A 14,844-nucleotide genomic window follows, 5' to 3' on the forward strand; every position below is an offset into this window, starting at 1 on the left:
CTCAAGCGACTCTGTTTGTGGCTCTCCCATACAGCCTCTCCTTGTGCAAAGTGCGCTGAATAGTTGAACGATGCACAGTGACACCATCTGCAGCAAGATGATGTTGTAGGTCTTTGGAGCTGCTCTGTGGCTTGACTATGACTGTTCTCACCATCCTTTGTCTCTGCCTATCTGAGAGTTTTCTTGGCCATCCACTTCGGGCCTTAACTAGAACTGTGCCTGTGCTCTTCCATTTCCTCACTATGTTCCTCACAGTGGAAACTGACAGCTGAAATCTCTGAGAGCTTTTTGGATCCTTCCCTTAAACCATGATACTGAACAATCTTTGTTTTCAGGTCATTTGAGAGTTGTTTGAGGCTCCCATGCAAAGAGGAGAAACACTTGCAATTGGCCACCTTAACCCTTTCTCACCATTGGATTCACTTGTGTATGTAGGTCAAGGGTCAAAACAAATTTTGTGTTCCAATAATTAGTGTTGAAGGTATTCAAATCAATACAATGACAAGGGTGCCCAAACTTATGCACCTGCCTAATTTTGTTTACATAATTATTGCACACTTTCTGTAAATCCTATAAACTTCATTTCACTTCTCAAATATCTCTGTGTTTGTTTGCTATATGATAGATTTTACTGAAACTGCTGATCCAAACAACCAATGATTTAAAAAAGAAAATCATGAAAATTATCAGGGGTGTCCAAACTCTTGCATACCACTCTAACATTGACTCAGTCTCTATTTTCAAAGCACAATTCAAAATTCACCTGTTTAAGATATCCGACTAACTCTAGTTCCCAGGTCAACAAAGCATTACAATAATCTAGACATGAGGAAATACATGCATGATAACAATCTCAAGTTCAGAACGTGACACAATGGAACTTAACTTAGCAAGATTCCTTAAATGTAACAACAGGAGTGAATCAGAGATCCTAAAGTGAAAGCAAAGTCAAAGGTCACTCCAAGGTTCTTGATGGAAGATTTAGTAAATTTGCCAAGGGGATCAATAGCTTCCATTATCCTGGGTACAAATCTATCAGGGGCACAAACGAGGACTTTAGTTTTTTATTCATTAAGTTGGAGAAAATTATCAACCATCCAACTTTTGACAACAAAGCAGATCCAGATGCACCCAGCCAGTGACTCAGCCTATCGATCAACATTTGATGGTCAGTGTTATCAAAAGCAGAAATGAGGTCCAGCAAAACTGAACATTCTCCTGCATCACAAAATGTCACTGGAAACTCTGACAAGAGCTGTTTCTGTGGAATGAACTCTACCAGACTGATATTTATCAAGGATACCGTGTTTGTCCAGGAAGCTGTAAGCTGCTTAGCTGCAACCTTTTCTGAGATCTTAGATAAAAATGATAATTTTGAAATTGGTCTGGAACTGTTGAATTCAATACAATTCAATTTTATTTATATAGCGCCAAATTACAACAGTCGCCTCAAGGTGCTTTGTGTTGTGGGACCCTACAATAATACAGAGAAAACCCAACAGTCCAAACGACCCCCCTATGAGCAGCACTTGGTGACAGTGGGAAGGAAAAACTCCCTTTAACAGGAAGAAACCTCCAGCAGAACCAGGCTCAGGGAGGGGGGGTCATCTGCTGAGACCGGTTGGGCTGAGGGGAGAGAGACAAAGATTAATAATAATTAATGATTAAATGCAGAGTGGAGTATAAACAAAGTAAATAAGGTGAATGAAAAGAAACAGTGCGTTATGGGAACCCCCCAGCAGCCTAGGCCTATAGCAGCACAACTAAGGGGTGGTTCAGGGTCACCTGATCCAGCCCTAACTATAAGCTTGATCATAAAGGAAAGTTTTAAGCCTAATCTTAAAAATAGAGAGGGTGTCTGTCTCCTGAATCCAAGCTGGGAGCTGGTTCCACAGAAGAGGGGCCTGAAAGCTGAAGGCTCTGCCTCCCATTCTACTCTTAAGTATCCGAGGAACCACAAGTAAGCCAGCAGTCTGAGAGAGAAGTGCTCTGTTGGGGTGATATGGGACTATGAGGTCTTTGAGATAAGATGGGGCCTGATTATTCAAGACCTTGTATGTGAGGAGAAGGAATTTAAATTCTATTCTAGATTTAACAGGGAGCCAATGAAGAGAAGCCAATATGGGAGAAATCTGCTCTCTCTTTCTAGTCCCTGTCAGTACTCTAGCTGCAGCATTTTGGATCAGCTGAAGGCTTTTCAGGGAGCTTTTAGGACAGCTTGATAATAATGAATTACAATAGTCCAGCCTAGAAGTAATAAATGCATGAATTAGCTTTTCAGCATCACTCTGAGAAAGGATGTTTCTAATTTTAGAAATATTGCACAAATGTAAAAAAGCAGTCCTACATATTTGTTTAATATGTGCATTGAAGGACATATCCTGGTCAAAAATGACTCCAAGATTTCTCACAGTGTTACTGGAGGCCAAAGTAATGCCATCCAGAGTAAGTATCTGGTTAGACACCATGTTTCTAAGATTTGTGGGGCCGAGAACAATATTGTTGCTGGCCATCTCCATCCCTTTATGACCACTGTGTACCCGTCTTCTGATGGCTGCTTCCAGCAGGATAAAGCACCATGTCACAAACTGGATTCTTGAACATGACAATGACTTCACTGTACTCAAATGGCCTCCAAAGTCACCAGAATCTCAAGCCCCACAACAGGGAGCAATAAGCCAGCTTACTCCTAATGCCAGTCCAATCTTGCTAAAATAAACATCAAGAATGAGATTTCCATATTGGATCGATCAGGGCCTGAGTTGACAATGACCGGTGACTTGATTGAAGTGCAATCAGCGATATGTTTGTAACTGTAAAGTTACAGTTAATAATCTGCTGTCCTGAAAATGCACAAAAATGTTCTTCAATCAGTAAAATTTTGAAATACAAAGATTTAAAAGTTCTTATCATTGTTTTAATTAATTAAGTAAAATCATTAACTGTCTGTTGAGTTACATTTTCTTGTTCAGTGCAAGTTTGAGAAAATTCTTCATTTTTCCTCCTAAACCAAAGTTCAGCTCAAAGGGTCGGTGACCACATTACACCAGAGCAGGAGCGAAGTGGGCACAAAGTTATTCTCCTAAAGTGGACCTCTTCTGCTTTTCCTTATTTCCTGTCCCGTCCTTTCCATTAAAAAGGAAACATACAAAAACATGTTAACAGTCTCTTGTGCTCACATGGTACAAATTGGTGAATAAAGTGCATTTGTAATATTTATACAAGGTCAAGTTACTCATCAAAAGTCCTAAATTCATAGCACTGTAAATAAAAGATGGACATATCCATTGGTTTGGGGATGACCATATTTGAAGCCTCAACTCTGACAGTTATTATCTCTAAATGGGGCTGTAGTTTACAAAATGTGCCTCAGATTGTACTAAAGAAGACTGAAATTTGCAAGCAAGGCCACAGATTCATCAGGATCAAGTGGGAAGTTGGGTCATTTTCTCAAAGACTTTTATGCAACTAGAAGCCATTTTGCAGCCAGAGGAGTCGCCCCCTGCTGGCCACAGCTTTAAGTCTCAAAGTCAAGCCTTGAGTACATTCATTTGTGGGCATCACATCATGTAAATTAAGTCAGAGTTCTCTACAGGAAGAGTTGGAGACACAAGGCGAGGCTGAAGACATGGAAGACAACAAAGTTGACTATGTGGACAGGAGGCCCCCGGCTGGTTTGTGATACAGTTGTGGGTGTGATGGTTGTGGTGGTGGTGGTGGTGGTGCTAGTGATGTTGGTGATGTTGACGGTGGAGGCTGGAGACAAGAACGTCCCCAATGTCTGACTCAGGAAGGTGTTAAAGGTGCTCATTCTGGTGAAGCTCATCACAGCAGTCTCTCGTCTTTTCCTGGTGGAGGTGCTTTGAGCTGTTAACACGGCCGCCTGGAACCAAGAGTCGTCCTGCTTACACATCAGCGGGCCGCCAGAATCACCCTGAACAAACAGACGGGACGGTTCAGTTATTATTAGGTCTTATAATCTTACATTTGAGACTCAGAGGAAGAGTTTGATACACGCTCATTATCAGAAACATTTGACCAGGGTTATTATAATTCCCTAAAACTAAACTAACAAATCAAACTAGGTGTTAAAAAACATTTTAGATAACTAAAATAATAATAATAACTAGAGTCTTCGGGGGGGGGTGGGGGGGGGGCACAGAAACAAAACAAATCAAAAATTTGCACTCTAGAATATTTTAAAAAGTTTCAGTCAGTGTTTGAACATTTGAAGCTATCAGAGAACAATGTTTAAAGCTCCTGATAAGCAGCTGAATCCAAGGTCCAGAACAAACATGTGAGCAGAGATGAACAGTAATCCAGTCATTTACCTGCTCCAGAGTAAAAGATCCTGTACAGATGTTCTCACTCGATGATGCATTCCCACAATTTACCACTGAGGTCTGAAACTCCTGCAGAACTTGTTCAGCTAAAATGATGAAAAATAAGAAAATTGTGATGTTTGACTAAAAAGACTGAAAGTGCAGTGGTCTGCATGTGTAATCTGAAGAGATGGACTGGTGCAGAGACTGAGCATCACTCTGTCAGCCTTTATGTTGCTGACTCACCCCCTCCTCTTCCAGGACTCCAGCCGGCTGACCAGCACACCGAGCCCTCGGAGAAGGTTTGTCCGTTGTCCAAGCAGATAGGCTGGATGTAGTCAGTCAGGGTGGGCCTGGCTGATAGATGGAGAATGGCTATGTTGGTCCCATTTGACTGGCTCAGAGTGATATTTGTCACGTTCAGCGTCACCTCAGAGGGGTTGGATCCATTTTGATTCAGACGACCCAACACGACAGTCCACTCAGATGCTACAGAGGAGCTGTGGGAGGAAAGAAACATCAAAACATCCTCATCAGTTTCAAACAAGAGACTCAGCTTCATGGGATCCAGTTTTTACAGATTTGAACCTGGTAACATTAATGCCTATATGTTCTTGGCATGGCTCTGTTGGACCTCCCCACCTTCGCATGGGCATATTTAACAAACACAAGGTGGGGAGACCAGCGGCAAGACCTTCATATAGAAAAGAGCATCAATGACATCAGTGACAGCAGAGTTGACATTAAATCAGGAACAGTGTGAAAAGGAGGAGTTGGGTTGCAAAATGGCTTGTAGATGCATCACAGCTATGGGTAGTTTAACCCTATAATGCAGGGCGATTGCCAGCTAATGCTAACCGTTAAATGCCGCTCCCACTTGTTAACTGACTGACAGGGCCTATGTATGTACCTGGGAAAGTACCTCTGAAGCCTAGGCAGTAATCACATTCTTTGTGGACATGTAGTTATATTTCTTGAGGTGCATGTCAGGTTAGGTTCAGAGAGTATTTTTTGGTTATGCACGTGGGACCAATGCAGAACTCTAAATCAGGTCTTATTAGATCAATAGAGTGATAATTTTTGCATATAATCCAGAATTATATACACTTATATATCATGCATTTAATGTGTCCCAGAGTGCCGTTTCCTTCCACTAATGGGTTTGCAGAAAATACATAAAAAGCATACACAACAAAAACATACCGGTAATCCAAATTTTTTTAATGATCAGCTGCTAAATGCATTTCCTATGCTGGAATATCAGTCACAATGTTGTAAGCATGAACTGTCACATTTTTAATGCAACAACAGGAAGTGACGTCATCTTGATGGGAACTGTAGTTTTTTTCTTGAAGGTCTTTCACAGCTCCACTGGTATTGAAAACTAATGTTTGACTATGGCTTTCTGGATACAAGTAGGGCTGCAGCTATAAATATAATAATAATTGAGTACTCTATATATTACTCCATCAATTAATCAAATAATCAGATAAAAAATCATTTTTCATATTAACAGTTCAGTTTTTCTCTGTGTGAAACAAACAGCAGTGGATGGAGCAGCTACAAATTTCTCTTTTCTTCATGTTTCTGATGGTTGATGAAAGACCTCCAGCTGTTTTCCAGTAAAAGTTTTAAGGTTACAGGAGCAAGTGCTGCTGCTTTGGATGCTAGAAAAATGTCTCCTTTTTGCTTCACCTGAGCTCATTTGAGATTTCATAATGAGATTCAGTAATCAGTGAACCTCATCATTTGGCCAAACTTCAACCTCTGCTTCAACTCACCCTGGGAAACAGTTGGCATTACTCAGCACTGAGTCCACAGCCACCAGAGTCCCACCACATACATGACTTCCATTCTTCTGTAGGCTCGCCATCCACGGCCACAAGCCGGCCGTCACCACTGAGATTCCCCCCAAACTGCAAGAATTCATCTGAGCTTGTCCACAGACCACCACTGAGGAGAAAATCCAAAGACTGTATTAAAACATGCAAATTAATTTTAAGGAAACCTAAGCTTCACTGATGAAGTAAAGCGCACAGAGTGTGTCTACAACTGTTATATTTTTAGGAAAGTTAAAAAGGGAAGGGGAAATTCTAACATGTAAACTTTTTTTTTTTTTTTTACAAAGTGTTGACATAAATACTCACATTGTGAAGTGGTCAGAGTAGTTGTTTTAAGGGTGGTGGTGGTGGTGGTGCTTGGAGACATGGTGGTGGTTCTGGTGGTTGTAGTGGTGATGGTTGGAGTGGTGGTGGTGGTTGTAGTGGTGGTTGGCAGTGGTGGCAGTCCTGTGCAGGAGACACTCAGGTCACTGCTGGTCCCAGTGGATGTGAATGTGATGAAGCCCGGCTGGTTGGAGGTGATCTGGCTGTTGATCCAGGTCTGGTACCGGGATACTCTGGTGTAGACTCCTGGGAAATTTGGCAAAGCACAACCTTCCCCAAAACTGACGATTCCCGCCTGAATCCAGCGACCGTTCTGCTTGCTCACCATTGGACCTCCTGAATCCCCCTTTGAGAGCAGAAACATTTAGTGTTAGCTGAGGAGAAGAATCTTTGCAGAAGGTAAAAGTCTGCCGAACAGGTAAAAATGATCACCTGACAGGAGTCCTTCCCTCCTGCAGATAACCCGGCACAGACCATGTTGTCAGTGATCGACCCCACTCCATAGTCACAGTTACACTTCCTGTTTCCCACAATGGGAACCTCCACCTCCATCAGGTTTTGTGGGGAAGGAAGGGACACTAAGGGGAGAAAATATCACTTTAATAAAGGACACATGTGACAGATTAAATGTACCCTCAAACAAAAGTTGTGATCAGTTCAATTGATTTTTATTCATATACTTTTTAAAGCACAACACCAGTCACCTTGGGGTGCTTTATATTGTAAGGTAAAGAAAGACTCCATAATACTTTAGTTCCACCAAACTTCAAAACAAAGTATCAAAAGTATCAAAATTGTGCTGCCACCAGAGGTGGGAAGTAACGAAGTACAAATACTTCGTTACTGTACTTAAGTAGATTTTTCAGGTATCTGTACTTTACTTAAGTATTTATTTTTCTGACTACTTTTTACTTTTACTCCCTACATTTTTATACAAGTATCTGTACTTTCTACTTCTTACATTTTCAAACAGACTCGTTACTTTTTAACACGTCAGAAGAAGTTTGCATTTCCGGTCAGTGCGCCGTCAAACATCAAACGATCTGAGCCTAAACGGAGGAATAATAACACACAAGAGACAATCGTACTGGCGTATCCTCCATCATCGGGGCTTATCTCGTACAAAGGGATTAAATACGCAAACCCATATAATTAATGTATCATTTATAGCGCTAAAATCGGGCCGGACCGAGTCCGTAAGTTGCGCTGCGGCACATAAACAGCTTAGCTAGCGCTACTGAAGAGGAGCGAGCATGAAGGGAGTAACGTGTGGCAGGTAAATGCAACGTTTCTAAATGCTCAACTAATATCAGCAAACACACAAAGTGTGTGCAGTTTGTCACACAGTGTGTCTGCTAGCTAAAAGAAGAGCTGCTGTATTTCAGGGAGAGCAAAGAGAGAGAAGTTCACTCAGAGATGGAGAAAGAGGACAGGAGAGGAAGAAGAGAGGTTAGAATTAAAGGTAAGGACTGGAAAATAAACTGAAGTATGCTGACTTTGTGTAATTCAAAGATTCTATGAAAATACTGCAGTTTAGTGTGTAATAAATAGGTTAGCTTGTTGTACTGTATTTACAGTAAAGCTCAGTGTTGGACTGGAGCACAGTGTTTGTGTTCATGGTCAGAGTTACAGGTTACATCAGTGCAGCAGAGATGAGTTTGAATCAAAGCTGCTGATGCTGAGATTCATTCACTGAATCCAACATTTCTACAGCCTGTATGCTGTCAGTGTAGGGGATGGAGATCAGCTCAGATAGCTGTGAAATACTGGGTTACATCTTTGTGAATTCAGTTCATCCACACAGAGCAGTAAACCTCAGAGCAGCAGCAGCAGGTCAGCTGATCACAGTCTGCACACCAACATCATTTACTGGAGCTCACAATAGAAAGTTGTGATTCTTCTCCCCATGCAGAGCCACTACAGCTGATCTTAGTGTTCCTCCACCTTCTGAATCCCACTGTAACCCCTGAGTATCCTCATGTTTGTGTTTAGGTGGAGGCACAGTCACCCTCTACTATGGAGGACACAGAGAACAGAGCTGTGTTTAAATTCCCTTTCACAGTTTGTGTCCTACATAACAGATTCAAGCTGAGTGCACTCATTAGGATTAAAATTTAGATTGGAATAATGTTTGCATTCTCATGTAATATTATTTTATATTATTACAATAATATATAATGAGGTTCGGTTAGTTTTACACAAAAATAGCATTTAGAAACATCCTCCAAAGAACTACTTTTACTTTCTTACTTTGAGTACATTTCAGAGCCTGTACTTTTTTACTTTTACTTAAGTAGAGAAGTTGAACCAGTACTTCGACTTTTACTAAAGTATTTTTTAACATAAGTACTTGTACTTCTACTTAAGTACAGAATGTCAGTACTTTTGCCACCTCTGGCTGCCACTCACAAGTCAACAGGTGAGACTTTTTCATACAGAAAATTCTTCTTTCAGGAGAATTTTGCTGCTCTATATATTTCTGAGATGTCTGAGAACACAGTTGTTTCCTGCATTGTAGTCTTCATTTCTCTGAAAGTAATCATGTGTCTTTATGACCCACCTCCAAACCCAATATTCCCCCAGCCGGTGACCCAGGTGTTAGTGCCGCTGTAGAAGGTGCTGCCTGAGGCTGCCAGGCAGACGGGAGCAATGTAGTTGGTGAAATTCACTGATGAGGAGAGCTTCAGGAGGGAGATGTCATTGTCATCGGTAACAGAGTTGTAGTTGGGATGATTGATAACCTGTGTTACTGACCGAGACACTTCATTGGGGTTGGATCCCTGCAGACTCTGAAGGCCCAGATACACAGTCACATCGCTTATAGTGTAACTGGGATCATCAAAGACACAAAAACAGTTCACAGTTATTATGATTATCAGAGGTATAAAAAGACATAAAAAGTTCAAATTCCTGCCTTGTTAAAAATTTATACTTCAACTGCCCCCAGGCCCCAGAGTGGGACCTTTCACAGTCTCTTTATGCCACTTCATCTTTTTTTGTGTGTAGCTTCACCCTCGTTACACACCTCTGAAAGCAGTGAGCAGCACACAGCACCCACTGATTGTTAATGAGGGATCCTCCACAGAAATGGAACCCAGATCTTTGCAGACTGACCTGCCAGGGCCAGCTGCCAGGAGGGGCGTCCTGTCCTCCTACAATCCTGGTGTTCAGACTCGGCTGACCGCAAACTGACAGACATTAAAACACAGAGTGAGCATCACTGCATGACCTGTAAACTCTCAGCATTACAAACTGCTGAGTGAGGACACAGTGATCCTGAGAGTAACAGCAGGAAATCCACTCTGATTTCAGGAATTCACTGCTCCTTTACATTCTTTTACTTTGTGTCAAGTTAAGAGTTCACTCAGAAAATTTAAAAAAAAAGTGAAACTAAAGATTTCTGTATGATGTATTTAAGAGAAAAGTAAATAATTACACACATAAACTTTATCTTACCATCCAGCTGCGACTCAGACTCTGTAAAAAAGAGAAAATATTTTTAAAACAACAAATTTCTATTAATTTTTCTGTGGTTAGTTCACTGTCTGTAATAATAGTGGGAAAGTTGACAGTCTGTGGTTAGCTAGAATCAAAGGTCTGAAAAATGAAGCCAAAGCTGCAGTTCCTCTACAGTCCTGCAGAGGCTCCAGCAGTGAGTCAGTCCCCATACCATGGTAAAATGGGGGGGGTGAGGGGGGGGGGGGGGGGGGGGGTGAGGGGGCTGTTTGATAGGATTCATTCCAGCTAATTGGAGTTTAAGCTAGCTAGTTAGTATTAGCTGATAACTCCCCATTTACATGAACAAATTGGAGACTATTAGACAAATATGATTCAAACCACTGCAGTGCACTACCTTTAATACCTATAGTATGCTCTAATCTCTGTAATAAAATGTTATGGTCAACAGTATCAAAGCTGCACTGAGGTCCAACAGGACAAGAACAGAGATGAGTCCACTGTCAGAGGCTCTAAGAAGATCATTGGTAACCTTCACTAATGCTGTTTCTGTACTGTGATGAATTCTGAAACCTGACTGAAACTCTTCAAATAAACCGTTCCTCTGCAGATGATCAGTTAGCTGTTTTACAACTACTCTTTCAAGAATCTTTGAGAGAAAAGGAAGGTTGGAGATTGGCCTATAATTAGTTAAGACCTTGAAGGCCTGTGGTACAGAGCCAACTAATAAAGACAGATTGATCATATTTAAGACTAATGGAAGGACTTACTGGAGCAGTCTAGAATGGGATCTAAACAACATGTTGATGGTTTGGAGGAAGTAATTAATCAATTTAACTCAAAATTGATTAGGAATGCATCTTACATCTCATGTTTGGCAGGAATTTTCTTCTTCCGGCTCTTGGCTGAGGCGTACACCTTTTTCCTTCTCTCCCAACCCTCCTTATCTACCCTGTTTTGCTGCTTCACTGTGCTTTAAAAGCCTGTCTTTACACATCATTCCAAACTGGAAATTAAGATTATGGATCTGGTCAACTGGTCTTTCAACACAATCGATCAAATTTTCTCCATGAGGAGACTGGGAAAAGGAGAACCGTCTGTCTGAGTGGAACATACCCGGCTGGCTATGTTAAGCATCTGGGAAGACTGGAAAATAATGTGCCTGGCTGCATACAGTATATATTTGGCTTATTGATAACAGGATCTCTTCTGATTGGACTTGGGGGATAACTGATTTATAGTGAAATTTGGAAGTGGAGGTACATGCAGAGCAGTACGAACACAAACTCATCTGCTGGAGCTGAACCGCAAGTCGGATGCAAGTCTTGAGGCTCGCAGGCAGAGGGATTAAATCTTGGAAAAATGTCTGTACCTGTGTGGCGAGAAAGGAACCAAGAAATTTGGATAATTGGAGTTTTCACCACTGAGAGTTTTTCGCATGGACTCCAAGGCTGTCAGCAAATTAATCAGTAACAGCCTGCATCAAAACAATTGTATTTATATGGAATTTGCCCCCGGTCTGGTGTTGGACAGCTGAGAATCTCATTCTCTCCTGGAAGTAATGTAAACAGATGCTCTATTTTGCCACACCATCCCATCTTTTGTGACCTGTGTGAACTGTTATCCTAGCCACCTAGCTACTGATGAACATTATTCCACCTCTTATCAGGAACTGTTTAGTCGAGGACAGCTGGACGTTGGGAAAGCTCCACAGTATCCTGAACTCGCTCGTCTCAGCCGGCTCTCTTCCCCTTCCTCTTGCCTTACCTTCCCTCTCCCTCCCTGCCCATATACCTGCCCAACCTACCCCTAGCCTTCCTACTGATTTTCCCTGCCTTGAATGTGCACTTAGTATGCTATGTTATACAGAGTTTTTTTTGCAACCTCATATTGCGCCCTGTGGGGCCCACTAGGGGCATAGTGCGAGATGAATTTTTTTCTCCTCATCTACCCTTTCATGTGTTCGCTATTGTTTCATTTTTTGTAACAGCAGCGCCTCTCAGTGATGGCAGCAAGGCCACAGACATTTATCTCCATATGTTTGTCTGGCTGTTTGTCTTTTCTTGGATGGGTGTTCTGTTAACTATAATTTCCCCATTGTGGGATCAATGGTGGTACCATGTGGTATCATTCATTCATTCATTCATTCATTTAAAAGAGTGAGAAAGCGAGCGGTGGCAGAAGGAAAGCTGTTACTGGAGAATAAACAGAAAAAAAATGAAAACAAAGAAACTGTTCTGACTGGCTGCTGGATGGCACAAGTAATGTCTTTTTCTGTCAGCTGCTCCATCACAGGCAATAAAGTCATGTCTGTTCTTGCAGCCCAAAACACGATATATGTAAATGTATTATAATCCAATCATTAATCTGAAGAATAAATGCAAAAACATTAATAATAAGAACTACAGATCAGATTAACATGAATAGGACAACTTGCATCCAGTACGTATGCACAACGTCTTTTAAAAGCTCTCCTCAGGTTTAGTGTTTTTAGTTTTTTAAATCTTTGGGTCCTCGTGAATAAATCTGTGTCAGTCAAAGCTGATTGATTAAAGAGTTGATTTATATCCTGTACGGCAATGATGCAGCCAAAAGGGATTACAGTAATCCCTCACTTATCGCGGGTGTTACTAGGACCACCCGCGATAAGTGAAAATCCGCAAAGTAGGGAACCATAATGTAGTAATACACTATTTTAAGGTTTTATAAACCCTCCCCACGTACTTATACACCAAATATATACATTACTGTAAAACACGTACTATGCATGTGAAGAATGAGTACCACAAAAACCCGCGAAACAGCAAAAATACCGCAATAAAAATTTTACACTAATATTGAAAAGCAAACCGCGAAGTATCGAGGGATTACTGTATAATTCAGTAAAACTAAATGTGAAGCCTTTTAATTCACTGAAGCAAAATTAAAAACCAGACTTCAGAGAAAAAAAAAACTTCTAATACAAATAATTGGCTCACATCTAAAAAGGACTGTGAGTATTTGTACTGTAACACCTGCTCTGAACTGTGAGTAAACTATTATGTCACCTGTTTTAGCCTCATAACCAAGCTGCAGGTGGCTCTACAATAAGCCATGAGTCCTGTCCTGATGATCTACATGTAGATTTAGATGCAGAGTCCAGTGGATGCTCACACAGTGCAGGTTAGTTTGTAGAGTTTCACTGAGTTTGTCTCCGTTTCTGTAACAGATGTTCAGAGGGAAAAGTTTTTCTGTCTCTACACTCGAGTTCCTGCTCACTGACCAGACAAAGACTTTTGGAGATTTTACTCCATCTGAGCAACACTTTCCTTCATTTGATTTGTTTCCCTCCTGAACGTCCATCCAGTGAGACGTGACGTTCCCTCCTGCTGCTAAAGGGGAATATTTAAATCCAGGATTTCCTCCTTTTCCTGCTGTTATTACATGCACTCTTCCTTTAAAGTGAAAGGATTTGCTCCTGAGTGTTTTAACCCTGTGAGCCGTACCTGATGCAGGTGTGTGCAGTGAGCGGGGCTCTTACCTTGGGTCAGCAGCATCAGCACAGCAGCCAAACAGATCACTTTGTAGAAAGCCATGACTGGAACATCTAAACTGCCAGACCTGCTGCAGCATAAATACCCTTCCTCTCTCCTCCCCCTCTGTCCAGTAAATCCCACACCAACACCGATTCAACAACACACCCAACACCTCACTGCATGTCACCTGATCCTCCTCACATTAGACATGCCAGTTTAAACAGGAATGTCACCTGGTGTGAGGGTGTTTTTCAGGAGTTGGGCTCGGCCCCTTAGTTCCAGTGAAACAAACTCTTAATGCTTCAGCATACCAAGACATTTGGGACAGTTTCATGTTCCCAACTTTGTGGGAACAGTTTGGGGATGGCCCCTTCCTGTTCCAACATGACTGCACACCAGTGCACAAAGCAGCTCCATAAAGACATGGATGAGCCAGTTTGGTGTGGAAGAACTTGACTGGCCTGCACAGAGTCCTGACCTCAGCCTGATAGAACACCTTTGGGATGAATCAGAGTGGAGACTGTGAGCCTGGCCATCTCTCCAACATCAGTGTCTGACCTCACAGATGTGCTTCTGGAAGAATGGTCAGAAATTCCCATAAACACTCCCAAACCTGTGGAAAGCCTTCCCAGAAGAGCTGAAGCTGTTATAGCTGCAGAGGGTGGCCCCACATCATATTAAAGCCTCTGGATTAAAAATAGGATTTTTTTTTTTTTTTTTTTTTGCCTGTCATGTCTGGCAGATCTTGCAAACAGAACTGTGATCTGAATGCATTGTTGTGCCAAACATATTTGCTATTTCAAGATGAGCTCTACAGGTTCTCTATAGGCTCCTCTTGTTACTGTGTAACCCTTTATTTTATTTGAATTATTTTTAACATGCTATTTATCAAATTGTGCCAGAAATGACAGGCTTAAGAAATAGAAAAGAGAAAAGAAAGAAAAGAGAAAGGGAAAGAGGAAGAAGAAGAAAGGAGAAAAAAAAGGAGAGAAAATAGAAAAAAGAAACAGGAAAGAGTGCAAGTAAGTAAACCAAATAGTTAGCCACTTGTTAAACTTAAGATATTGACAATATCTGCAAAATTAAAGATTGTGTGGGGAAAAAAAATAAATAAATAAATAAAAATAAAAGAAGAATAGTTATACAAACCAACCATTTTGTGTTATTATGTGGGTGTATGTGTTTGTGTCATGAAATGTACTTACCAATGAAGGCAGAAAGCCGCAGCCCCGCCCATCAGAACCCAGAGGCAGGCAAAGAGAATCCCAGGAAGCCCAGGCCACCAGCAGCCCATCAAGACCTACGAAGACCCGCGGCCACTCATTCCAAAGACAACCGTACACCCCTCCCAGCAGACGGAGGACGGAGGTCTCAGATGGAGTCCCA

The 14,844-nt window shown here is 41.6% G+C and overlaps 1 protein-coding gene across 1 annotated transcript in view; it reads right to left on the reverse strand.

Annotated features, from left to right (window-relative positions):
* LOC115785062 (transmembrane protease serine 9-like) overlaps nucleotides 1-13,541 on the reverse strand; it is a 64,761-nt gene extending 51,220 nt beyond the window's left edge. The window contains exon 1 of the mRNA XM_030736511.1: nucleotides 13,464-13,541. Coding sequence (XP_030592371.1) covers nucleotides 13,464-13,518 — 55 coding nt within the window. The 5' untranslated portion in view covers nucleotides 13,519-13,541. The remainder of the gene's footprint in view (nucleotides 1-13,463) is intronic.
* Nucleotides 13,542-14,844: the final 1,303 nt, after the last annotated feature.

This window comes from Archocentrus centrarchus, chromosome 8, assembly GCF_007364275.1.
Source record: "Archocentrus centrarchus isolate MPI-CPG fArcCen1 chromosome 8, fArcCen1, whole genome shotgun sequence".
NCBI classification, from domain to species: Eukaryota; Metazoa; Chordata; class Actinopteri; order Cichliformes; family Cichlidae; genus Archocentrus; species Archocentrus centrarchus.